This window comes from Mobula hypostoma, chromosome 21 (assembly GCF_963921235.1).
Source record: "Mobula hypostoma chromosome 21, sMobHyp1.1, whole genome shotgun sequence".
Classification (NCBI taxonomy): domain Eukaryota; kingdom Metazoa; phylum Chordata; class Chondrichthyes; order Myliobatiformes; family Myliobatidae; genus Mobula; species Mobula hypostoma.
Genome location: NC_086117.1, coordinates 3,204,202 through 3,231,532, shown reverse-complemented (window position 1 = coordinate 3,231,532; position 27,331 = coordinate 3,204,202). Strand labels below are relative to the sequence as shown.

The following is a 27,331-nucleotide window of genomic DNA, read 5'->3' as shown; positions in this document are numbered from 1 at the left end:
TAAGTTTACAGGCAATGCATAATATACTGTGAAAATAACTTGAAATTAAGCTGTTTAATTAACAAAACTAATGATCTCTTAGAATTCTGTCACTTATTCATATACACTAGAGTATATTTTATATCCAACTTTATGCTGATTTCTGAACCAAAATATTTTATACTACTTCAGCAACCATGTACAACGCTGCAAACAAAAGTAGTTTTAGCTGCAGATGTTTTAAAGATGAGTCAAAGCAATTTCAGAGCAGTTTCTTAAACTTCACCTGTGCAACCATCACCGGTTCCTGTGGATTTTCCTCGTTGCTGGAGCCAAGAACTGAATGCTCTGACATGCTAACTCTATCTTGCAACTCTTGGTTGTTGGCTTGTAATGTTTTCAGGGATTTCAAAAGTTCAATAATCTGAATTTTTAAAGGAGGAACAAACAAAAAATACATTATAATTTTTGTTGTCTGTGATATTATATATTTTGATTAAAAGAAAAACAAGATGAAGATTAGTTTTATTTGTAACATGCACATTGAAGCATACAGCGAAGTGTGTTGTATGCATCAATAGTTCAAATACGTGCTGGGCGCAGCCCACAAGTGTCGCCATACTTCTGGCACCAACATAGTATGCCCACAGCTCACCAACACTGACCCATATGTCTTCAGAACGTAGGAGGAAATTGGAGCACCCAAAGGTCACAGGGAGAACAAACAAATTCCTTATAGACAGAGGCAGAAATTAAACCCCGATCGCTGGTGCTGTGAAGCTTTATGTTAATTACTGTGCTACTGTGAGGTAGGCAAAGCTGACTGAAAAAGGCAGCTCACCTTTTGTCGAAGCTCTGGCAGGGAGAGATTGACTACCTCCTGCTCCAGATCATCAAACTGGCCCAGGCAGATGCTGAGGTATGAAGTCTGGTCTCCACAGCTTGTAAAAGTGTTACCTGGAACATAAGATCCCAAGAAATTACAAAGTAGTGGCTATTTGTAGCCTAGTGCCTGATCTGTCATTCCCTAATATTGTGGTCATCTTTTACCTTGGTGCCAACCTCATTTTCCTTATTATCCAAAAATCAAGTCTCGATTACATCCAACAACTGAGAATCAATGTTTATTTATTTAGAAATATAGAAAGGCCCTTCCAGTCCTTCGAGCTGCATCACTAGCAACTCATCTACTTAACCCAACCCAAATTACGGAACAAATTTACAATGACTAATTAACCTACTAACCTGTAGATCTTTGGACTGTGGGAGGAAACCGGAGCACCCAGAGGAAACCAATGCATTCCACAGGGAGGATGTACAAACTCCTTAGAGTGGACGTCAGGACTGAATTCTGAAGCCCCAAGCTGCACTAGTTTCATGCTAACCACTATGCCACCATGGCACATCACCATTGGGTAGAGAACTTCAACATTCTTTTCTTATGATCTGAATAGCCAACCTAAAGGTAGACTCCACACCAGGGAAAAATCAGTTCCTCATCTATTCCATGCAACCCTGAAGAATTTTACACATTTCAAGGAGACACATGTCATTGTTTTGAACTTGAGACCAAAAGTCTATTGTGCATAACCTTTTTTCATATGACAAATCTTTCTTCCCATGTATCAAGATAATGCTTTCCTTCCTAGGATGGGCAGACCAAACCTATACACAATATTCCAGTGAGTTGCACAAGGAAACCCAATGGGCTAAATGGCCTACCTCTGCTACTGTGTCTCTATAATTGTGCTTAAATATTATTACAACAAAGGCTAACATCAGTTTCCCTCTCTACATGCTTAAAAGGCATGTTATCTTTGTGATTCCTGGGTTCTCCAAATACCAATCAACACTTTTCAATCACTCTCCATTTAAAGAAAACCATGCCTTTTTATGCTTTGTACTGAAATGGAGGACATCACATTTCCCCACATCATAGTCCCTTTGCCATCTTCTTGCCCATTTTGTCCTGAAGTCTCTTCTGCATCTTCCTCACAGTGACACTACCACCTAGAGTCTGTAGCACTAGTGAAGACAGTTCCCAGTTCTGTGACTGGACTACTTTTCAGATTCATTATCATGTATATTGAAACATACAGTGAACTGTATCATTTATGTTAACAATCAATACGAGGACGTGCTGGGGGCATCCTGCAAGTGTCAGCACAATTCTGGCATCAACGTAGCATGCCCACAAATTGAGAACAATGCTACCGAATCTGATCATATTGGTATTGGTTTATTGTCACATGTACCAAAATACATTTAAAAAGTTGTACACAATCAAATCATTACACAGTGCATTGAAGTAGAATAAGGTAAAAGAATAACAGTATAAAAGCTGAAAAAGTGCAGTTAAGGTAAACAATAAAGTGCAAGATCATAATGAGGTAGATTGTGAGGCCAAGAGTCCACCTTATTATAAGTGGTACATGCTTTCAGGTTGCTGCATCTTCTGCCTAATTGGGGGGGGGGGCAGGGGGCGGAGAATGTCCAAGGTGGGTGATGTCTTTGGTTCTGCTGATGAACTTCATCTAGATCAGGGGTTCACAAACTTATTATGCCAGGGACCCCGACCATTAACCAAGGGGTCCATGGACCCCAGGTTGGGAACCCCTGATGTAAATAGAGGTGCCACAAGTGACATAGATGCTGCCTCACTGATGCAAAACCTGGTTTCAATGCAGACCTCCTGCACTGTCTGATGTAGTTTTCACATTCTCTCCAAGACTCCGAGTGCACCTGTTTTGTTCCACATCAAGGAGTCCTGCAGGGTAGTAGGTTAGTTGGCCAATTAATTACCCCGCTCTGCAAAAGTGGTAGGATTGGACAGGAGTTGATGAGGTTGAACTTGGGGTAAAAATAGGATTAATGCAAGTGAGTGCTGGTGACATGCACTTAACGAACCAAAAGGCCTACTTGTGTTGTAATTCTACGATAAATGTTTCTACAACTGGTGCATGAATGATAATAATTGTAATGCTACAATTCAACATTTGAACAGCACACCAAAAACGAAAACATGTATGGACAAGTCATCAGGTATAATTAAAGCAAAGGTTGCTAAGCTTAATTAGTCAGGGCATCAAAGACAATGAAGAGCAGCCAAGGGAATGGGGTTGAGAGGGATAATAAATCAGCCATGATGCAATGGCAGAGCAGACTCGATGGGCCAAATGGCATTACTCTGCTCCTATGCCTTACGCCACATTGACAATACACGCGAGACAGGGAAAAGGCAATAGGATACCTGAATCGTTGGCTATCCCCACTCCACCGGCTCGGGCCTGCATCTGTCCAAGTCGTGACTGCAGTGAAACATTCCAGTGTTGCGCCTCTTCCAACTGGTGTCGCAGAGAATCCACCTCACTAAGGTCAACTACGTCTCCTTTGGAAACGGCTTCTGGGGAACAACGTTTGAACAATCAAGTCAGTATCTACAGCTCAGGTACTCCCAGATGTCATTTTGCAGAAGTAGCAAAGAAAGCAGATTCCATTTTCCAAATAGTATTATCTCTTTTTCAAACTGCACCCAACTAGTGTGTTCCATTCCTTACACAATAGCACAAGAGCCATTAAAGTTGGATGCCATGTAGCGGTTAGCACAACGCTATTACAGCTCGTGGTGGAGTTCAGAGTTCAATTGCGGCAACCCCTGTGAGAAAGCTTGTACAGTCTTCTCGTGTGTCTGGTTTCCTCCAGGTGTTCCCACAGTCCAAAGACATTTGGTTAGTAGGTTAATGAGACATTATAAACGATCAGGTTAGGATTAAATAGGTGGGTTGTTGGGCCAGAAGGGCTTGTTCTACATGGCATCTCGAAACAAATAAAAATAAACTGATCTCAAAAATTAAAAGGATCAAGTTACAAGGAAAGAGTGATTACTTTAAGATTAGTTTTTATTTGTTACATTTACTTCAAAACTTAAAAGTGAAATGCGTCATTTGCATCAAATCAAACCAGCGAGGATTGCAAACCACAAGTACCACCGCGCTTCCAGCGTCAACTTAGCATGTCCATAACTCACCAACTCTAACCTGTACGTCTTTGGAAAGTGGGAGGAAGCTGGAGCACTTGGAAGAAACTCACATGGTCACAGGGAGAATATACAAACTCCTTAAAGACAGTGGGAATTGAACCCCGATCAGTGATCATTGGCACTGTAAAGTAGTCGCACAACCACTACACTACAGCGCCACCCCTAAACTATGAGAAAGGCAGGAAAGAAAATTAAACTCTAAAAGACGACAATGAACTTGTAAGGAACAAAGTGGTAACCTCCACCCACTAACCCACCCCTCTACACCCCATACCACCAATACTTTATCTTTTCCTGTCATTCACCTTATGCACAGACACTGCTGTGCCTAGCATCCCTTTATGTACATATAATCAATCTATGCACCATTGCAAGAAAATGTCTGTGAACCCTTTGCATTTCATAGTCATAGTCATACTCTATTGATCCCGGGGGAAATTGGTTAAATTTACCTGGCTTTCTGCATTAATTACTCATAAAATGTGGTCTAATCATTATTCAAGTTACAATAATAGACAAACACAATCTGCCTAAACAAATAACATACAAACAATAGTACTTTTCATGTCTTTATTGAAAACAACGTTTAATCATTCAGTCTAAACTGGAAAAAGTATATGAATCCTTGTTTTTAATAGCTGGTAGAACCTCCTTTAGCAGCAATCACCTCCACCAAACATTCTAGCTCAGCGATTTTCTCATAGTGGACCCATGAACAGAGACTTTAGCAAGTTCTAGTGATTTCTGCAGGTCTTTTGCTGTTACCCTTGGGTTCTTTTCCACCTCCTCCAGCATTGCACATTGTGCACTCAATGTGATTTTTGCAGGATGCCACTCCTAGGGAGACTAGCAACAGTACTGAATTTCTTTCATTTGTAGACAATTTCTTTTACTGTGGACTGATGAACACTCAAGTCTTTAGAAATGTTTTTGCGACCTTTTCCAGCTTCATGCATCTCCACAATTCTTCCAAGGTTCTCTGAAAGTTGTTTTGATTAAGGCATGGTACACATAAACAGATCTTTCCTGAGAAGAGCAGGTTCTGTCAGTAACCTGACTTTGCATGTCTTTTTTCAATAGGGCAGGGTACCTCTACAACCCACCTCCAATCTCATCTCAAAGATCGGAACACCTGACTCCAAACAGCTTTTGTCAAAGGCATTACCCCAGAGGTTCACATACTTTCTTTGAACTCAGACTGTGTTTGTTTAAGTGGTGTACTCATTGACGAGAAGTACTACAATTGTTTGTGTGTTATTAGTTTAGGCAGTGTTTGTCTATCATTATGACTTAGATGAAGATTAGACCACATTTTATGAGTAATTAAAGCAGAAAACCAGGTAAGTGCTAAGGGTTCATAAACATTTTCTTGCAACTGTAGCTAAGCTACCTTATGCATTTATATTTATTGTGTTTTTAAAATTATTATTATGCTCTCTCATGTTTTTTCATGCTGTATCAGATCTGGAGTAACAATTATTTTGTTCCAGTACACTTCAAAACTTAAAAGTGAAATGTATCATTTGCATCAAATCAAACCAGCGAGGATTGCAAACCACAAGTACCACCGCGCTTTAATGGCACAAGAGCCATTAAAGTTGGATGCCATGTAGTGGTTAGCACAACGCTATTACAGCTCGTGGTGGAGTTCAGAGTTCAATTGCGGCAACTGTACTGGGAAGTGTACTGGAAATGACATTAAACAATTTAGAATTTATTGAATCAGTGCAGTGCTACCAGCAAGGCAAATGATTCTGCCTCGATGTTCACTGCCTGTGATCAAACTGAAGACACCAGGCAGTGTGCCTGAATCAGCTCCCTCAAGATGAGAACTGTTGATCTTGTGGTTTTTGCTGCTGGAAACAGCTCAACAGCTCTACCTGTATACCATCCTTTCAGCAATTTGCACAACAGATACTCAGTTTTTCTCTTTCAGAGCAAAGGTAAGGAACAAGATATACAATGACCCAACCAATGAATTTTAACTTCTCTATGTTGAATTCTGTCTCTTACTAAATTTTCAAAACTACCTCACATCCTCTGCACATAAATGCAAGTTAGACAGGAAAAATCTTTTCTTTATAAATCCTCTGTGTCAAAGAACCTCTTCAAACATTTTTTAAATGAAGCAAAATTTATTAGTAGTTAACCTATATACTCAATTCCTCGTTATGATCACAGCACTTCTGTTACTGAAAGCAGAAGTACCAGTAACCATAGGGAGAGTTTGGTCAAAGCACCTGCAACAGACGGCGTCCCTATACCACATAGCACTTCATTTCATCACAATTTGTTTTGGGAGGCTAAACCAATTCTGTGCCAATCATCCTTAAGACAACTCATTGATCATTTCTGGACTTCTCATTAACTGATGAATCACGACAGAAACACTAAAATAACACAAATCACCATGAAGAATTGAGGAAGTGAATCCGGAGATACAAGATACCAGAAAGTTGACTCAACAGTAGGAACATGTATTTTTATACAGCAACTATGTTAAGGGACAGAACTTGTACAGTATATCGGGTTTATCCATATTAGAATCCAGGTTCTAACTATTGCACTGAAAAATAATTTGCTAAAAATCAACTCAGATATGTGTAAAAAGAACTATTTCAAGAATCCCACTCCAAGTTCAAAAACAATAAAATGTAAACCTTGGATTTCTTGCAGATTTGGGGTTTTCCAAACTTTCGTTATTTAAAAAGATTACCTTTATTTGTCACATGCACACCAAGATATTGAAAGGTACAGTGAAATGCGTTGTTTTTGTGTTAACATTTAACACAGTCCGATGATGGGCTGGGCAGCCCGCCAGTGTCGCCATACTTCCACCACCACTGTTTCATGCCCACAACTTACTAACCCTAAGCTGCAGGTCTTTGGAATGTGGGGCGAAACTGGAGCACTGCTCACAGGGAGAACACCAGCAGGAATTGCACTGTGACCAGTGTTAACTGCTACACCACTGCACTGAGTTCAATCAGCATTTGATATTGAAAAATAGTAGATTGTCTAGTGTCAGAGTGTATTTATAAAACAAAATGCAGCACTGCCACTATGAAAAATAGCACTGTTTTATTCAACTGACATTAGCTCACAATCATCTTGGACTGCATGACTTAAATATTATGCTGAAAGCAAAGTATCTGAAGAGGCAATTTATTCCAAAAAGACTGTACAAAAATACTTTCCTAAAGACTATTCAAAGATAAAAATGTCTCCAAAAATCAGAATGTATGTATGATTAAACGTCAGTAATTTTTGCAATACTATATTTACATTGTGAATTGTTCCAGTTGAATTTAAACACCATCCCATTTGTGGTCACAAAACTATTATTTTAGTCCTAAACAGAAATCTAAATACATGGCACCAAGCCTATTAAATAGCACTTAATTAAGATGATGCCAATTTAATTACAAGACCAAAAAACATGGGGTAGAATTAGGCCATTCTGCCTTCACTTCAAATATACCCAATGACTTGGCCTCCATAGCCATCTGTGCAATGAATTCCACATATTTACCACCCTCTGGCTAAAGTGTTTTTTCCCTTATCTCTGTTCCAAGTGCATGTCTCACAATTCTGAGGCTGTCCCCTTTGGTTTCAGAAACACCCACTATAAGAAACATCTTCTGTACATCCACTCTTATCAAGGCCTTTCATTATTCGATAGGTTTCAATGAGACCTCACCCTCATTCTTCTAAACTCCAGTAAGTACAGTCCCAGAGTCCTCAAATGCTCCTCATGCGTTAATCCTTTCATTTCTGGGATTATTCACATGAATCTCCTCTGTATATTCTCTAATGCCAGCACGCCTCTTCTTAGATAAGGAGCCCAAAACTCCAAGTGCGGTCTGACCAATATCTCATAAAGCCCCAGCATTATATCCTTGCTTTTGTATTCTAGTCCTCTCAAAATGAATGCTAAAATTGAATTTACCTTCCTTACCACCTATTCAACGTACAAGATAACCATTTGGGAATCCCTGCACGAGGACTCCCAAGTCCCTTTGCACTTCTGATTTTTGAGTTTTCTCCCCAGTTCCAATAGTCCACGCTTTTATTCCTTCTGTCGAAGTGCACGACCATGCACTTCCCTATTCTTCTGCACATTCATTAACAATCCCACAATAAGCCTGTGCAGATGTATTAATGACTCATTTCACATTAAAACGAACATAAATATAGCAATGGCCTTCAATTAGTAACTTTCACAATAATGTATCAATCTGAATATGGCTGCTTAAACCTCAATTCCACCCACCTTCTTTGGCTTTATAATCTTCATTAGCTGCAGATAATAAAAGTGAATTTTAAAATGAAGCCTCTCCCAACTGTATTCAAGGTAAAGACACTGTTTAACAGTAAAACCAAGCAGAATAAATCCCCTAACTTTATAACCCAAATCTGTACAGCTTAGTAACAGACACTTCAGCTCAACTTGTCCGCGCTGTACAAGGTGCCATTTTGAGCTAGTCCCAGTTGCCTGCATTTAAACCCATCCCTCTCCAATCCATGAACCTGTCTAAATGGCTTTCAAACACTGTAGTTGTATCAAATCTGTTACTTCCACTGGTAAGTCATCCCATATACACACCAACCTGTGCGGAAAAACCTGCCCCTCAGGACTATTTTAAATCTCCCCCCCCCCCCCAGTTTAAACCTGTGCCCTCCAGTTTTATATTCCTGTACCCTGGGAATAAGACAGCAACTATTCAACTTATCAATGCTCCTTAAGATTTTATAAACCTCTGCGAAGGCAACGCTCAACCTCCTTCAATCCATGGAAGAGTCCTAGCCCATCCAGTCTCCCCTCATAACTCAAGCCATCACTACAACATCTTTGTGAATCATTTCTGCACCATCTCCAGCTTAATCACACCCTTTCTATACAGCAACCACAGCTGCATACTGTACAGCTGTTACGTGGGGTCCTAAATCTGGTACTCAATGCCCTATCGGTTGAAGGCAAGTGTGGCATTTGCCTTCTTCACCAACTTATCTAGCTGTGTCACCGCTTTGGGGTAGTTATGCACTTGTACCTCGAGGTCTCCCTATTCCACAACACTCAAGGTCTTGTCATATCCTGCCTTGGTTTAACTTACTAAAATAGATCACTATTCATTTGTTCAAGTTAATCATCATCTGTCATTCCTTGACCCACTTTCCCAGTTGATCTGCACTCAGTGGCCACTTTATTAGGTACACCAGCTCATTAATGCAAACATCTAACCTAAAGGAGGGAGGAGAAGATGGCGATGCGATGCAGCGCGCGCGGCCTCTCCAGTGAATGATATCTGTAATCTGTTAAGTAGGGTACCGTACATAATTCTGATTTGATGGAGACAGATGTGAGAGTACGAAGGAACATCTGGAGAAACTTCTGAAATACCCACTTCGCTGCTGCTGCTACTGTGTGGTAACCGGAATCTCCGGAGCAGAAGGCCCTGAATCCTCGACTTTGCTTGTTTCAGCAGCCGGGGCTGGGTCGAAGGTGCTCGGCAGAGGATGGCGCTCGGGAGGCTGTATCGGAGGGGCTGGTCGGAGGCTCGAAGTTTTCGGACAGATGGACTCAGTGTTGGCTGTGGTCGGGTGCTTCCAATGCATCGGCAAGTTGTCGGTGCCTGGAGGTTTAAGGCAGGGAGTTTCTCCCTTTTGCCGCCTGCTATTGGGACTCGGGAGTCCATCGGGACTTGAGACTTTCTTTTTACGTGCCCATGGTCTGTTCTTTATCAAATTATGGTATTGTTTTGCACTGCTGTAACTATATGTTATAATTACGTGGTTCTGTCAGTGTCAGTCCTTGGTTTGTCCTGTTTTTCTGTGATATCACTGTAGAGGAACATTGTATCATTTCTTAATGCATGTATGCATTTCTAAATGGCAATAAAAGGGGACCAAGTGTTCTCATAATCTAATCATCCAATCATGTGGCAGCAATTCAATGCATAAAAGCATGCAGACAAGGTCAAGAGGTTCAACTGTTGTGTAGACTAAACACCAGAATGGGGAACAAAGGTGATCCAAGTGACTTTGACTATGGAACGATTGTTGGTTCCAGAAAGGGTGGTTTCAGTGTCTCAGAAACGCTGATTTCTTGGGATTTTCACTCACAACAGTAGAATTGACAGAGGATTTACAGAGGTGCAAAAAAAAACCCAGAACAACAAAACATCTTGTTAGCAGCAGATCTGTCGGCAAAAGCACCTTGTAATTGATAGACAACAGTAACTCGGATATCACCTGTTACAACAGTGATGTGCAGAAGAGCATCCCTGAATGCACAACACATTGAACCTTGAAGTGGACGGGCTACAGCAGCAGAAGACTACACCGGATTCTATTCCTGCACCTAATAAAGTGGCCACTGAGAGTAGATTCTGTTGCTGTCTACCACACCACCAATTTCCATAAACCTGCTAATCATGCCATCAAGATTCACACCCCGAGAGGACTTGCGGGTCATCAAGGGAATGGCAGCGTAAGGAAAAGGTCTCTCGGCCAAAAAGAAGGTAAACTGCCCTAAGATCGAATTTAGACGAATACTTAATATTGTATAACTACATTAATAAAAGGGGCAAGGATGATGTCTAAGAACAAGCTTAAAAAGTCCGCTCCAAAGGCTGATAAACACAAAGAGATGCAGCAAGGTGACGGGCCTAGTTCCCCCACGGCAAGCCAGGACAGAGATAATGAGCAGGAATCGGTGACTCTGTCTTTGATTCTCGAAGAGATTCGCGAGTTCCGACAAGATAACAGCAAACAGCTGGAAGATATTAAAGGAGAAATAGTAAAAACTAACTCGTGGATAGATGAAGCCGAAGCAAGGGTTGTTGGAATTGAAAAGAAGCAACAAAATGCAGAGGAAGTGATAGCAGAAATGCTAAAGCTGCAAGAGCAGCTCCAGTGGAAGCTGATAGACCAAGAAGGCCGCTCAAGGGAAAATGTGAGGATCTACGGAGTTCCCGAAGGAACTGAAGGTAATCCCGGATTGATGATTCCCTTCGTGGAGAAGCTGCTTATAGAGAACCTTGATATACCGGCCGCAAAAGACCTACAGATAGAAAGGGCTCACCGCGCGTTGGCACCACAGCCTCCGGCAGGCACCCAGCCCATATCGATTCTAGTCAGATTTCTCAGTTACAAAACGAAGGAAGAGGTGCTTAAACGGGCATGGCAAAAGAAAGGTTTCATGTGGAGCAACTGTAAAATCAGTTTAGACCACGATTACGCACCCGGGATCCTTGCCAGACGGAAGGAATATGCAGAAACACGGAGGGTCCTGAAGGAAAACAACATCAGATTTCAGACCCTGTATCCAGCTCGGCTGAAAGTCTTTTACGACGAAGGGACAAAAACTTACGCTACGGTGGAGGAGGCAACGTTGGACCTGGCGGACCGGGGACTACCTATTAAAAAGTTATTACCCAACCGGAGTCGCTACTGGAGAGGATTCAGCAGAAGTTGTGGCAGTTAGTGGGGCGAGGACGCTCCACACGAACCAGAGTGTCAAACTATAAGGAAAAGCTGCAAATATTCAGACGCGAATGTACAGAGAATACAGACCAATTAAGAGAAATGACTGAAAAGAGTAAATCGGACTTAAAGGTAAAATGAAAGCTCGTATCTGAAAATAAACTAGATGGAATAACTTGAATGATAGCAATATGGTCGAGACATAAATAGGAGAAAATTCTCTATGATTATTCAAACTGCGGAGGGCCCTCTAACACAGGGTGAAGATAGAGGTTATCCCTCTGAACTGAGGCGGGTCGGTGCTCAGGCCTCACTGTGGGAAGTCGGGAAAAATTTTCAAATGTTATACGTTCAAAAATGTCTAGGGTGTGGTTATATATTTTGGTTTACTGTTGAGAAGGGATTGCTTACTGTTTGGTTAGAAAAGGAGAGTGTTTTTTTTCTACTAGAGAAAAATGCAAATTGAATTGGTAAAAATAATTTCCCATAATGTTAATGGGGTTTTGAATCCAATTAAAAGAAATAAGGTTATGTCTAAATTGAAAAAAGAGAGGGCACGAATGGCTTTCCTCCAGGAAACACATATAAGCCAATCTGAACATGGAAAATTAAAAACAATGGGCTTTAAGCATGTATTTTATTCATCATATAAATTGATATCAAGTACTCTTAATTATGAACATATTTCAGAGACTAAAGACAAAGATGGACGATTTGTAAAAATTACAGGAAGAATAGAAGGTACAGAAATAACATTGCTGAATGTTTATGCTCCTCCAGGTTGTGAATAGTCATTTTATAGACACATTTTTGACCTAATGGTCAGTTCTCAAGGGGTAGTAATTTGTGGAGGGGATTTTAATATTAGATTAAATCCTATATTAGATTCTTCAAGAACAGTCACTCAGAATAAACCTCTGACTCGGAAAATGAATTTATTGATGGAGGAGTTGGGAATTATAAATGTGTGGAGGGAATTACACCCCACTAGTAAAGATGATACACATTATTCTTTCCCTCATTCAGCCTATTCAAGGATAGACTATTTCTTTATCTTTAATACAGATAGACTCAGGATAAAAAACTGTAATATTGCAACAATCTATCTGTCAGATCATAGCCCAGTCTCTGTGTCTCTAATCCTGGAAAGAAAAATGAGGAAAACACTGTGGAGGCTAAACTCACATATACTCAATAACCCGAAAGTAACGGAGAGATTAAGGGGAGAAATTAAAGAATACCTAGACCTTAATGACACGGGAGAAACATCACCAGTGATCTTATGGGATACATTGAAAGCTGTACTGAGAGGGAAAATTATTTCCATTACCACTCACATGAAAAAAATCAATGCACAAAAATTAGCAGACCTTCAAGGAAAATTAAAACAACTTCAAGTTGTAGATAGCAACAAAAGTAATTCAAATTTAAAACAGGAAATTAGGAAATTGCAAAGTGAAATTGACGATATTTATACGTTGGAAACTCAAAGAAATTTTCTTTACCTGAGACAAAAGAATTATGAAGTAGGAGGTAAATCAGCTAGATTATTAGCATATAAATTACAAAAACAACAAGCAGACAATACAATTCATAAAATAAAGAATCCAAAGACGAAGCTTGTGAAGAGTACAATAGGGAAAATTCAAGAGAGTTTTGAAACATATTATCGAGAGCTGTACTCCCAACCCCGGGCCTCCAATGAGCCCTATATAGACAGTTTATTGAATTCTTTAGAGCTACCTAAACTTACAGATTTACAAAATGAAAGTCTGTTATAACCAGTAACTGCCAAAGAACTGAATGTGGCCATCTCTAGGTTAAAAGCTGGAAAGTCCCCTGGTTCAGATGGGTTTACCTCAGAGTGGTACAAATCCCTGAAGTCACAGTTAGCCCCATTACTACTTAACACCTTTAATTGGATCTTACAGAGAAAAGAAACTCCACCTTCCTGGAGAGAAGCGATTATTTCAGTTATTCCTAAAGAGGGTAAAGATAAACTAGAATGTGGCAATTATCGGCCAATTAGTGTTCTAATTTAGATTACAAACTATTTACATCTATATTAGCGAGCAGATTGGAAAAGCTCTTACCTGGCCTAATCCACTTAGACCAGACTGGATTTATTCAACAAAGACAAACACAGAACAACATAAGGAAAACTCTACACATATTAGAACAGGTTAATAAGAACGAGACAGAGACAATGGTAGTAGGATTAGACGCTGAGAAAGCTTTTGATTCGGTTAGTTGGGCAATCCTATACAGAGTGTTAGGAAGGTTCGGCTTTCAAGAAAAGATTATTAAAGTAATTCAGACTCTATATGACAGCCCTACAGCTCGAATTAAGATAAATGGGGACCTCTCTGACTCCTTTATTTTAGAGAGAGGCACTAGACAGGGATGCCCAATTTCTCCTCTCCTCTTCGCGCTATATATTGAACCACTTGCCCAACTAATAAGACAGAGCGAAATTGTAAGAGGTATCAAGGTGGCAGGGATTGAACAGAAAGTGGTGTTATTCGCAGATGATGTTTTAGTCTATCTGAGTGAACCAGAAAAATCATTTATAGGATTGTTTACGCTGTTGGATGACTTTGGGAAAATATCAGGTTATAAAATAAATGTAAAGAAAACGCAGGTTATGTCCCTAAATTATACACCATCCAAAAAATTGCAGGACACATATGATCTTAAGTGGGAAGCTAAATCATTAAAATATTTAGGAATAACCCTGCCGAAGGATCTTTCAACGCTGTCACAGGTAAATTATGGGCCAATAATCTCAGAGATAAAAGCAGATATGCATAGATGGAATCTTATCCCCTTTTTAAGTTTAAATTCAAGGATAAATACTATAAAAATAAATATTCTTCCTCAGTTACTGTATCTTTTCCGTACTTTACCTGTGGAGGTAGATGACAATCAATTCAGGGAATGGGACAAATGGATTTCCTGCTTCATTTGGCAAGGAAAGAAACCTAGAATTCGATATAACACCTTACAGTTAGGGAAGGAAGGAGGTGGTATGGTTCTTCCTTGCCTGAGAAATTATTTTTATGCCTCACAGATAACCCCTCTGTTATATTGGTGTAATAGGGAATATAAGGCTAGATGGAAGGAAATAGAATTTGGATTGGTTGACAGTTTTCCTCTACAGGCCTCAATAGCTGACAAAGGATTGATGACCCAATTGGAAAAATTTAAAAACAGTTGGATAAATCTTACATTAAAAGTATGGCAGAAGGTGGTTAATTCCTGTGGAATTAATAACATGTTAAAATTCAGGGACTTCTGGTAGCGCTCATGGAGTGAAGTCGCGTTCTTGACTCGCTCCATTACCTCTGAGTTTTTTTTCTCTATGGTCAGCTATACTTTAATTAACCATTAAGGCATCAACTCTTACAATACTTTGAATTAAACTGAATTCTCCGACAACTGGATGAAACTTAGATCTGCTATATCTAAGAACGGGAAAAACGGCAAGGATGGTAAACCTCCGGTTAAACCGAAAGGTACGGATCTCCCCCCGACTGAATCACCGGTGACTTTGAAAGCTATATCGGAGTTAATTCAGAGGGAAATTTCAACCTCTGTTAGGGAGATGATCTGTTCAGGGTTATACACTTGGCTCTATTTTAGGCTCCTCTCTCCCTTTTGATTCGAAACGCCTTAAGCAGGTCTCTAACCCGATAGTTAAATATGCTTTGCGCATTTGGTTTCAATTCAGAAAATTTTTTGATCTTAATCAATTCGGGTTAGCGATTCCTATTTTAGGTAACATATTTTTTCCTCCCTCTTTTACGGATCGCGCTTTTCAAACTTGGAAGACTAAGGGTATTTTACGGTTTTTGGATTTATTTTTAGATGGTTCCCTTATGTCTTTTGAACAATTATCTAATAAATATAACTTATCAAGAATACATTTTTTTTAGATATTTACAAGTTAGAAATTTCCTAAGTACTATACTTTCTTCCTTTCCAATGCTTCCTCCTACATATATTTTAGATTCGATAATTAACCTCAATCCATGTCAGAAAGGTGCATCGGCTATGATTTATAATATTATTATGAAACTTAGGAAAGCTCCATTTGATAAGATTAGGGTAGATTGGGAACAGGAATTGGGGCTTACCATTTCTGTGGATGATTGGGGGCAGATTTTACATTTAGTTAATACTTCCTCTATTTGTGCTAAACATTCCCTAATTCAATTTAAAGTGGTTCATAGAGCACATATGTCCAAAGATAAGTTAGCGTGTTTTTACTCGCATATTAATCCTTTCTGTGATAGATGTTCGGGGCAGATAGCCTCTTTAACTCATATGTTTTGGTCTTGCCCTACTTTGGAAACTTTTTGGAGAGATATTTTTAATATTATTTATAAGGTATTAAATATAGATATCTCTCCTCACCCTATTACTGCTATCTTTGGACTACCTAAAATTTCTAGTAATCTTTCCCCTTCAGCCCGTAGAATGATTGCATTTCTTACTTTAATGGCGAAAAGATGTATTTTACAACATTGGAAAGAGCTTAATGCTCCAACTACCTTTTTTTGGTTTTCTCAGACGATTTTATGTTTGAATTTGGAGAAAATTAGAAGTAACCTTTATGATTCTTCATTTAAATTTGAACAGATTTGGGGACCTTTTATTCGATATTTTCATTTAATGTAATATTTACCCTTCTTGTTTTTTTTTCACTGTTTTTAATGGAGGTCGGGATTGAGGACGTGATTTTAAGTTTAACTCTGTTTGGTTTCAAGTTAGCCCATTGCTTTGCCTTGCTTTTAGTTAGTTGCACGGTGGGTTTTTTTTGGGGGTTTTTTTTTCTTTTTTTCCATTGATATATATAAAATTTAGTATACTATTATGTTATCTTGGTTTCTTATGTTTAAATTACATTGTTTGTAGTATTTTTTTTGGTATTGATACCTTTTGGAATTTTATTATACTTTAACATTGTATTAATGTTTATATGGCTTACCTTTTTTGTATACTTATTCAATAAAAAGATTTAAAAAGAAAAAAAAAAGAAAAGAATAACATGTTAAAATTCTTCAGATGGTGTGCATATGATACCGAATTCCTTCCCAACAGAGGAGATAAAAGATTTGAACTATGGATAAAGAAAGGTCTTACAACCTACCTCTCATTTATACATAAAAGAGTATTACAAAGTTTCCAAATCCTGCAGGACAAACATGGCCTAGAACACAATGACTTTTTTTTTTAGGTACCTTCAAGTGCGAAATTATGTTAACCAGAGTTGCAGATATACAGACTTATCAACAGTAGAATTAGAATTTTTCAAGATTCTTAATTCAGCTTGCGGTTCAATGCCTAGTAAATCAGTTTCTTGATTATATAATGCACTCTCCCATGCTAAAAATGTAAACACATTGTATATTAAAGAGAAGTGGGAGAAAGAAGTGGGGTTGGTACTTTCAGAGGAGGCTTGGGGGAAAATATGCAGCTTTCAGTGGTCTTCGACTAATTCTTTGACTTGGAGAGAACATTGTTGGAAAAATATTATAAGATACTTCAAGACCCCATATCAGGAAAAATATAAAGATACAAACGCGACGTGTTGGAGAAGGTGCGGCTCCAAGGAGGCAAATCATTTCCATACTTTCTGGGATTGTCCTAAATTAAGTCTATATTGGGAAGGTATTCATAGAACATTAGTTAAGGTACTTAGGACCCAGATACCTCTGAACTTTGAGACGCTTTATTTGGGGCATGTATTGTTTCTTGAACAGAAGGAAGATATAAAGTTGCTGCAGGCCCTTTTAGCGGCAAGTAAGAAATCAATCACTAGAAAGTGGCTAAATCCAAAACCACCTACATTAGAAGATTGGCACGATATTATCTTGGAAATATTTAAAATGGAAAAGTTGACTTACTCCCTGAGAATTCAAAAAGAAAAATTTTATCAAATCTGGAATAAATGGATTAAATATATAACCCCAATGCGAGCAGACTTTAGATGACTCTCCTAATGATTTATACTGCTCTTCTCATCAACACAGTAATATTGCTAACGTAAGCACCCCTAGTCTAAATGTTTACTGTTTTTGTTTTTTCTTGGAAAATAGAGAATTAATACAAGTAAAGGAAATGATTTGGGTAAGGGATAAAAAATGATAAAATTAAGTAAATAAGTACATAGGGATTGGATAATTATGTTTGGGGGCAGGAGCAAGTATGAACAAGTTAGGATATAAACACCTACAATGGTTGTTACATAGGCTTACATACAACATTTTGGACCAGAAGAAATGTTCCAGAAGAGATGTATGGAAACTATTACTAATCCACTATTATTACTATTTTTCTTAACAATTAATACCATTACTTAGCCTAATAGATTAGAATTTCCACTGTACATAATTATCTATTTAAGTGTCTAATTTCTTTTTATATCATCTCAATGTGTACTTTAGAATGTAAAAATAATTATAGTTTTATACATATAAAAAATGGAAAAGGTTATACATGTGAAAAAGTACATGATACTTGTGAATTCCTTATCCAAATAAAAATAAAATTAAAAAAAAAGATTCACACCCAGAAGTTGTCCCTATGACTGATGGCCTGTAGCAACACATTTTGTTTGAGCCTGAGCAGATGTAACTAACCTCAGGGCCTGTTGGCAGGAAAGGAAGCTAAAAAGGTGGGTGAACAGTCTGTCTGTGATTGTGATTAAGAATCTGGTTAGCAGATTAGGCTGCAGTACTCAGTGTACTGAAATATTCCCATTGGTTTCCCACCTTTCCCTTTGGTGCCCTGGATTTGTTGTTCCAAGTTCTTCTGCAGATCTCGGTTGGTTTGAATCCTCTCCTCGAGTTGCTGTCGTAACAACTGAATGCCTGTCAGCTCCACCTGCAAGGCCTGGATGCGACTGCAACTGAACAAGAATTACAAGTAAGAAACACCATGAGAAACTAAGCTAATGAAGACCATAAGACATAGGAGTAGAATTAGGCCATTTGGCCCATCGAGATTGATCTGCTATTCAATCATTGCTGATTATCCCTCTCAACCCCATTGTCCTGCCTTCTCCCCATATGAAGAAAGCATCTCATACAGCTGAGTTTTTTTTTCCAGAATTCATGAGAATGTTTCCTGATTCTATTTTATGGGTGAACTTAAACAAATACATGTCTGATGGAGAAAAACACATTGTGGAAATGTTGACAGATGACTGAACAAAAAAAGACCACTGATTAACTGAAGTTTTGAGATGCAGGAGAGTGATAATTATTGTACACATTGGTAAAATAAAACTGCCAAGTGTTAAAAGAAGGTCCCACTTCAGTGGAAAACCACTTTCCTTGCCTAAAACCAGCCTTCCTGAGGGAGACTGGCAAATAAAATGACAAAGCTGTCAATAATTTGATACAATATTGCCTATGGTCATTTGAGAAGTTTCAAACTGACTTTACAAAAACCTTTCTAGTGAGATAATAGGCATTAAGCTCATCAGTCTGGAAGATTGAAAATCTGACTGAGTGGTGCAAGAACAACAACTTTTTTCTCAATGTCAGCAAGACCAAGGAGCTGATTATTGATTTCAGGAGGAGGAAACCAGAGGTCCATGAGCCAGCCTTCACCGGGTTGGGGGGAGGGGGTTGGAAAATCAGAGGTAGACTGGGATTGAAAACTCTGAGAAACTTCTATAGATGTGTAGTGGAGAGTATATTGACTGACTGCATCACAGCCTGGTATGGAAACACCAATGCCCATGAACAATTCTACAAAACGAAGTGGATATGGCCCAGTCCATCATAGGTAAAGCCCTCCCCACCACTCACCATATCTACACGGAACGTGTCACAGGAATGCAGCATCCATCATCAGGGGCCTCCACCACTCAGGACGTGCTCTCTCCTCGCTGCTGCCGCCTTCAGGAAGGTGGTACAGGAGCCTCAGTGCTCACACCAACAGGTTTGGGAATAGTTATTACCCCTCAACCATCAGGCTCTTGAACCCACTCAACTTCACTTAATCATCAAAATTTCCCAATAGCCTATGGACTCATTTTCAAGGACTGTTCATCACATATTCTTGATAATTATTGCTTGGTTGTTTGTATATTTATTATTTCTTTCTTTTTGTATTTGCATAGTTTATTGTCTTTTGCACACTGGTTAAACACCCAAGTTGGTGCAGTCTTTCATTGATTCTACTATGGTTAGTATTATCATGGATTTATTGAACATGCTGGCAAGAAGATGAATCTCGGGGTCGTACATAGTAACATACACGTTTGTTGTTGTTCAGTCATTTAGTTGAGTCCGACTCTTCATGACCTCATGGCAAGATATGGAAGTAGATTGCCAGGCCTTCTGCACAGATAATGCTGTTGGCCAGGCTGGGACCCGGCTGGGTTTGAACTCAGGACCATCTGTCTTGAAGTCCAGTGTTGATGCCACTACACCACCAGCCAGCCCACGTATGCACTCTAATAATAAATTTACTTTCAACTTCACGTATTGTTACGTGACCACTGATTTTGCAGGAGTATGATCTCATGATAACTCACATTAAAGGCAAGGATAATATAATTACCGACTGTCTTTCCAGATGTTAAGTTTGTGATGTATTTTAATAGTAGAGTGTAATTTACTCTCCTGCAGTATGTTATATTACTCTGTAGTATGCTATATGGTAACCGTAAGTGTATTGTTTCACATATTGTAGTTTGCAGTTAAAATTTTGCTCTTATAGATCAAAACTTTCCCTTTTTGGGGGAGGTGTTACGTGACCACTGTTTCGTTTACTGTGGGTGGCACTTTAAAATGCCTGGATGAGGCGGGACTATGAAATCAGTATAACAAGCTGCGACAGACCACTGGGACTTTCGGGGGCGGTGGGGGGAGAAGAGAGACGAAGACAGACAGAGACAGAGAGTGTAGAAGCTTTGGACCACAAGCTGCTGGAGTAGCTTGCTGTAACAATGGGAAAGGTCTGATACTTTCCCATGCCCTGAGAATTGGGTTGATCAGCAGCACCCAGTGCACATTGGATGTGTGACTGTCACTTCGTATGAACCATACGTGGATTTTGTTGGAGTACCCTGTGGTGACCACTTGTATTAACCCTTACCTGGATTCGAGTATGTTATGTGGTAATCACCTGTGCTAAGGAATATTCTGTGACTGTCACCTTGTGATATTTCTCCGTGGATTTCAGGACGACTCAACAGATAAGATCTTCAGTGACTGTTACTTCGTTTTCCCAGTATGGAACCTGTGGAATACTTTCTAATCACCTCCTCTCTACATTTTAAGGTGGATCTACAAGTTTCTCCCCTCACTTATTCCATGGATTACTGGACCTTTCTAGTTTGCCATCTTAAGACTTTAGGAACTGTTCCTAAGCTTAACAGTTTGGGAGCCACACACATACATAACACTGTTAACTTCTGTTTATTTTGTTTAATTTTCTATATTTTGAGAAGATACCAATACATATAGTGGTTTTAACATTAGAACCTGACTCATTTTGTGATCTGTTGCTGCTGGTACGTAACAATATATTAAAAAATCAAATTAAATACGTAGTGCAAAAATAGAGCAAAAACAAACAAATAGTGAGGTAGTGTAAATGCATTCATGGACCATTCAGAAATCTGACGGCAGAGGGGAAGAGCTGTTCCTAACATGTTGACTGTGTATCTTCAGGCTCCCGTACACCTCCCTTCTGATTTTAGCAAGAAGAGGCACTGGCCTGAGTGATGGGATACATCATTTCTGTGATTGGAATTGGTTAAGATGGCACACGACCTTTTTGAGTCCCATTTGGAAAGCTGTGTACAATCCATTCCGGCAACATCACTAACATCATGTATTTCCTTATTAAATCCTTTGCAGCAAAGGATGAAGCAACACACTGAAAGCTTATTGAATCAGATTGAAAATCAAGTCAAGATATACAGTAGAGGTGCTAATTTTCTACCTGTCTGAGTCTTTCACTGCTTTGATGAGTCTAGCGTACAGTTGCTGCTCTGTCTTCAGTGCCTGGTGCAAGCTTTCTTCTGAAACCTGATCCTCTATGGCCTGGGAAGGCTGCAGAAAGAAATTGCAGTAAGTTTCCAAGTGAATTCAGCCTCATTATCTAACAGAGACAAAACAGATAGGAGCATCAACCTGCTGGCCATCTCTCCCGATGATCGTTCTCTCTCTTGGCAGATGGCCAGGTCTCTGGACATCATCCTTCAGTACAATCACTTCCCGTATCACCTGCTCTGTTCCCTTTACCTCAGATGAAAATCCAGGCTGAGTGTTCTGTGGTAACAGAAATTAATTACATTTTCACAACAAAAAAAAAGCATTTCAAAAATACCTCAACATTAACATCAGGACATTTGCTTCATACAAAGTCAACTCTGGCAGACTGGCTGGACGAAATCCAATGTTCCACAGAGAGTGAGGAGCATGACGAGGCACAGAAAAAGTCATGGTCATTCACTGGAACCAGCGAAGACCCCATTTGTGACAACTCATACCACTGGACCCAGACTTCCCAGGTCAAAAGAGCAGAACTGCCCAAGTACAACATCTTTTTCACTTTAAAAAAATCTCCCATACAGGTTTTCTGTCATTGTTAAATACGACAAAAAACCAATATGCTTCACAACTGAGCATTTCAACCCTCTGCCTTAAAGAAGCAACAATCGCCAGCGCAATGAGTAAAACAATTTACGCCCCAAATGTACAAACTCCCCCACCCCCAATCCCACGACTGTAGTTCTAGTATGGAACCTTACGTAAAAGTAAAGTGCTGAAAGTTAGCCAGACAAGTAGTATCCGAAGAGGCAGAAGTATGGTTAACACTTCTGGTCCAGACCCTGCATCAAGAGTGGATGCTCCATGACCCGCTAAGATATCCAGTGGGTGAGTTTTTGCTGTGAATCTAGTAACTTTAAACAAGTTGACTTAAGGGAAGTACACTCAGTGGCTGCTTTAATAAGAACACCTGCTCATTAATGCCAATATCTAATCAGCCAATCATGTGGCAGCAACTCAATGCATAAAAGCATCCAGACATACTCACAAGGTTCAGCTGATGTTAGATCAAACATCAGAACGGGGAAGAAATGCGATTCAAGTGACTGACTGTGGAACGATTATTGGTGCCTGATGGGGTGGTTTGAGTATCTCAGAAACTGCTGATTTCCTGGGGTTTTCACAGTTTCCAGAGTTTACAGAGAATGGTGTGAGATACAAAAAATATGCACTGAGCAGCAGTTCTGTGGGAGTGAACACCTTGTTAATGAGCGGTCAGAGGAGAATGGCCAGACTGGTTCAAGCTGACAGGAAAGCAACAGCAACGCAAATAACTACGTGCTACAAAAATGGTGTGCAGAAGAACATCTCAATGCATAAAACATTGAACCTTGAAGTGGATGGGCTACAGCAGCAGAAAACCATCAACATGTATTCAGTGGCCACTTTATTAGGTACAGGCAGTACCTTATAAAGTGGCCAGTGAGCGTATATTCTTATGAGAAGTGTAAAGACCCTGAAATCTAATACTGACCCACTTTTCTCAGTCTCTTGATAGGATAACCCTTAGAAAGGATGGCCCTGAAAACCTTACTTTAATGGCTTCATTGTTAATTTGCAAGGCTTTAGATAATTCTTCAACATTTGCAGCCTGTATTTGAGCATCTTTTTCCAACTGGTCAAGAAGAGCTTGAAGTCGAATCACTTCCATCTGCAAAATTGAGATTTAAAAAAAAGTTCTCAGCAATTAAGCCCAAATATGAACATAGAACAATATAAGTCCTTTGACCCACAATATTGTGCCAACCTTTTAACCTACTCCAAGATCAATCTAACCCTCCCCTTCCGCTTACCCCTCCATTTTTCTTTCATCCATGCGCCTTCTCAGAATCTTGCTAATGTATCTGATTCTACACTGCCCACCACTCTCTATAAATAACCTCCCCCTATACTTTCCTCCAGCCAGCTCAAAATTATGCCCCCTCATATCAGCTATTTCCATGGTGGGGAAAAGTCCCTGGCTGTTCACTCCATCTGAGCCTCTTATCATCTTCTACACCTCTATCAAGTCACCTCACATCCTCCCTCACTCCTGAGAGAAAAACCCTAGCTCACTCAACCTATCCTCATAAGACATGCTCTTTAATTCAGGCAGCATCCTGGTAATTTCCTCTGCATCCTTTCTAAGGCACTACATCCTTCCAATAATGAGGCAACCAGAAGTGAACATATTACATTACAGAATCAATGGGAAACAAAGTCATTGATTATGCTTCAACTTATTTTAGCTGTGTAACAGCCGTACTTTTGCCTCATTTTCCCTCTTCAAGGCTTCATCCAATTCTCGGGATTTTTGGGCGAGCTCTTTCCTCAAGTTGGCTGAAGTCTTTTTGCTATAGGGTACTTTACCATAAACCTCCTCTTCTGCAGAATCTTGAGTAAATTCACCTAAGATGAAATGGGAAGAGCAGAAATAAAAATGTTGTAACTAATCAGATGGGCCACATATTGTTTATATGAATGATGATGTGGGAGGCATGATCAGTAAGCTTGCGGATGATTGGCGGAGTTGCTGAAATGTGGAAGGTAGTTTTAGTGTGCAGAAAGATATTGATGTGTTGAAGAAATGTGCTTTAAAATGGCAGATGGAGTTCAATCCAGACAAAAATCAAATGTGAGACTATGAATTTTGAGGCTAGGACATGCACAATGAAAATTTGGGTCTTTGGGAGTTCTGAAGTGCAAAGAGACGTTAGAGTGCCAATGTCTGGATCCTTGAAGGTAGATAACCTGGTTAGGAAGGAATATGACCATATGGGACTCTGGCCTTTATTAGTCAGAGTACGAAATACTGAGATTGGGAGGTATGTTGCAACTTTATAAAATTTTAGACAGACTTCAGCTGGAATACTGAATACATTTCAAGTCACCACACTGTAGGGAAGATGTGACAACACTTGAGAGGGCACAGAGGGGGTACATCAGGATGTTGCCTGGGATGGTATGGTTCAGTTATGAAGGACTAGAGAATCTAAATCTGCTCCCTGGAACAGAAGAGGTTAAGTGGGGTTGAGGTATATAAAGTTATAAGGGTTAAGAAAGGGTAAATTGCAGGAAACATCCCCCATATCAGTAGTAATTAAAACTAGAAGACACAGATTTGGAGTAGGAGGTGGGGTAGGAAAAAAGATTTAGAGGAGATACAAAAGGCAGAGTGCTTCACACAGAGTGGCAAGCATCTGGAATGGACTGCCTGAGAGATTAGTTGAAACTAGATTATGTGTCTAGATGAGCACTTGAATTAATTTGGTATAGAACGTGGCAAGGATGTGATGGGCCGAATAGTCTGTTTCCGGCATGTTCAATTCTATGATTATATACGTACCATCCCTCTCATGCAGCTGTTCCTGCAGTATCTGTATTGTTTGCTTCAGCTCAAGAACATGCGAGGAATTCAGTGCTTCATGTTCAGGGGACTGTTGATCTTTTTGCCCATGTTCTACCAATTTCTACCAAAGAAAGGCAGTTGTCAATAGTAGCAGAAACTACTCGGAATGTTAAACGACAGAATTCAATGCTAAGTTTCCAGTTGTGCACCTTTCCTCCAGTCCCCAGGCAGAAGCTACCTTTTGGTGGCTAGTTCCAAGAGGCAGCACATTAGCATAATGCTTTACAATACCAGTGACGCAGCCCGGGTTCAAGAGCACGTTCTCCTGGTGCCCCGGTTTCCTCCCACATCCCTGCAGGTTAGGGTCAGCAAATTGTGGGCATGCAACATTGGTGCCAGAATTGTGGCAACATTTGCAGGCTGTCCCCAGAACATCCTCTGACTGTGTTGGCCGTTGATACAAATAACACATTTCACTGTATGTTTTGATGTACAAATAAAATTAATCTTGGTAAACAGACATGACCTTAAGTATCAGCCAACAGTTTTCCCCACTAAAAATTCAATTCTAGAATAGAACAGATTACACAAAAGCATTGTCACTCAGTGCCCAACTACTATCAATGACTAATTTCAATTTATTAAAATCATTATACCTAATAAAGACCTTTGATAACCAAAAATTGCAGAAATATGGCTACATAGTAGACAACAGGAATTCTGCAGATGCTGGAAATTCAAGCAACACACATCAAAGTTGCTCACCAGGCAGCATCTCTAGGAAGAGGTACAGTCGACGTTTCAGGCTGAGACCCTTCGTCAGGACTAAGTGAAGGAAGAGTTAGTAAGAGATTACTAATCTCTTACTAACTCTTCCTTCAGTTAGTCCTGACGAAGGGTCTCGGCCTGAAACGTCGACTGTACCTTTTCCTAGAGATGCTGCCTGGCCTGCTGCGTTCACCAGCAACTTTGATGTGTGTGGCTACATAGTAGTTCACTTTACCCCAGAGGTTTCTGAAGTGCTCAAGAGGACTTGGAAGCTGTACTTGCCTTATGCAACACATGATGCATAGTTTTTTAAAAAAAAAACCTCAGTTTTGAAAAAAAAAATCATTTAATTACTGGTCTCATATTTGAAAGGATATAAAATTAGGATAAAATTAATGGATTTAGCCAATCTTTCCACACTACAGCAAGTCACACTATTGCCAGTTATCAGCAAGGTAAACAGTAGCTTCAACATTAATAAGGCACAAATATAAACGATTCCAAAGCATAGTAACCTGTCCAGCTGCTGCTTACTCACATCAATAATCTTGTCTTTTTCATCCAAAGCGGCTTTAAGCTGAGCAATTTGGAGTATCTGATCTTGGTTTAACATGGGATCGTGTCCCACTAGGCCTGATGCAGGTTTCTCAGCATTTTGTTGATTCAGACCCTCAATGCCATGTCCAAGTTTCGACAGACAACTATTAGAATGCTCTGAAGCCTCCTAGAAGGAAATTCACAGAATTAGACAATTAAACTTTTATAATTCTATGCAAACAGCAGCCAACTTTGCAATTTTAGAGGATTTATTGCCAGCACTGCACAAATCAATAACGACTGCCCAGTACTCATAGACAGCAAGTCCCCACCATCAAGGGCATCTTTCAGAGGCACTGCCTCAAGGTGGTGGCATCCATGATGAGGGACCCTTCACCACTTGGGTCATACTCTTTTCTCCTTACTGACAGCAGGATTAGGGAGGTGGTACAAAAGTCTGAAGACCCACAACCACGATGCTCCTCCACCAGATTTCTGAATAATCCATGAATATTTTCTTTTTCTTTTGTACTACAAACATTTTCCAATTTATAAAAATTACATCTTTTTACTGTACTGCTGCCACAAAACAAATTTCATGCAATATAACCTGATCCTGAGATGTTACTGAATAGTATTATTGCTGAAAAAGTCTTGAGCAAAAGGAAACAAAAACCAAAGGAACACCTCCCAATTATCTCCCACCGAAAAGTGCATGATGTCCATAAAATGCTTTTCAGTCAGTCACATCACTGACAGTGACAGATGTTTAGCTCATTACTTCCACTCCGGCTGGCTGGAACACAGTCAAAGGCAGCCTTCAATCAGTTACGGCACTTGCATAGGAGGTGGAGACACCAGTCATCTGTGTTATCTGGCAATAAACCCCTCAATAAGCCAGGTAACACCCAACAGCATTGATTTCAACTACACATTACATTTATATAGTGTGTTCAACACAGTACATCATCCCAAGGCTCTCTAACTGACCACTGCCAAATGCTTTGTAGTGAGCCACAAGAGTTCGGCACATTAGGTCACAGTGAAAAGTTTGGTCGGGGTTGGTTTTGAGTACCTCCAGAAGGAATGAAATGTAGAAACAGATTCAGAGAGGGAGAC

General features: G+C 39.7%; 1 protein-coding gene across 10 annotated transcripts in view; it reads right to left on the bottom strand.

Annotated features, from left to right (window-relative positions):
- Nucleotides 1-27,331, bottom strand: part of LOC134359737 (myomegalin-like) — a 208,087-nt gene that overhangs the window by 79,760 nt on the left and 100,996 nt on the right. For 9 of the 10 annotated variants that reach the window (XM_063073309.1, XM_063073304.1, XM_063073301.1 and 6 more), the window contains 10 exons: nt 26,214-26,399; nt 24,905-25,028; nt 23,825-23,967; nt 23,114-23,230; nt 21,661-21,798; nt 21,470-21,579; nt 18,280-18,416; nt 3,230-3,382; nt 821-936; nt 266-403 (listed from right to left, as the gene is read on the bottom strand). In XM_063073309.1, the coding sequence (XP_062929379.1) occupies nt 266-403; nt 821-936; nt 3,230-3,382; nt 18,280-18,416; nt 21,470-21,579; nt 21,661-21,798; nt 23,114-23,230; nt 23,825-23,967; nt 24,905-25,028; nt 26,214-26,399 (1,362 nt within the window). The remainder of the gene's footprint in view (nt 1-265; nt 404-820; nt 937-3,229; nt 3,383-18,279; nt 18,417-21,469; nt 21,580-21,660; nt 21,799-23,113; nt 23,231-23,824; nt 23,968-24,904; nt 25,029-26,213; nt 26,400-27,331) is intronic. The other variant, XM_063073303.1, reaches the window with a different exon arrangement.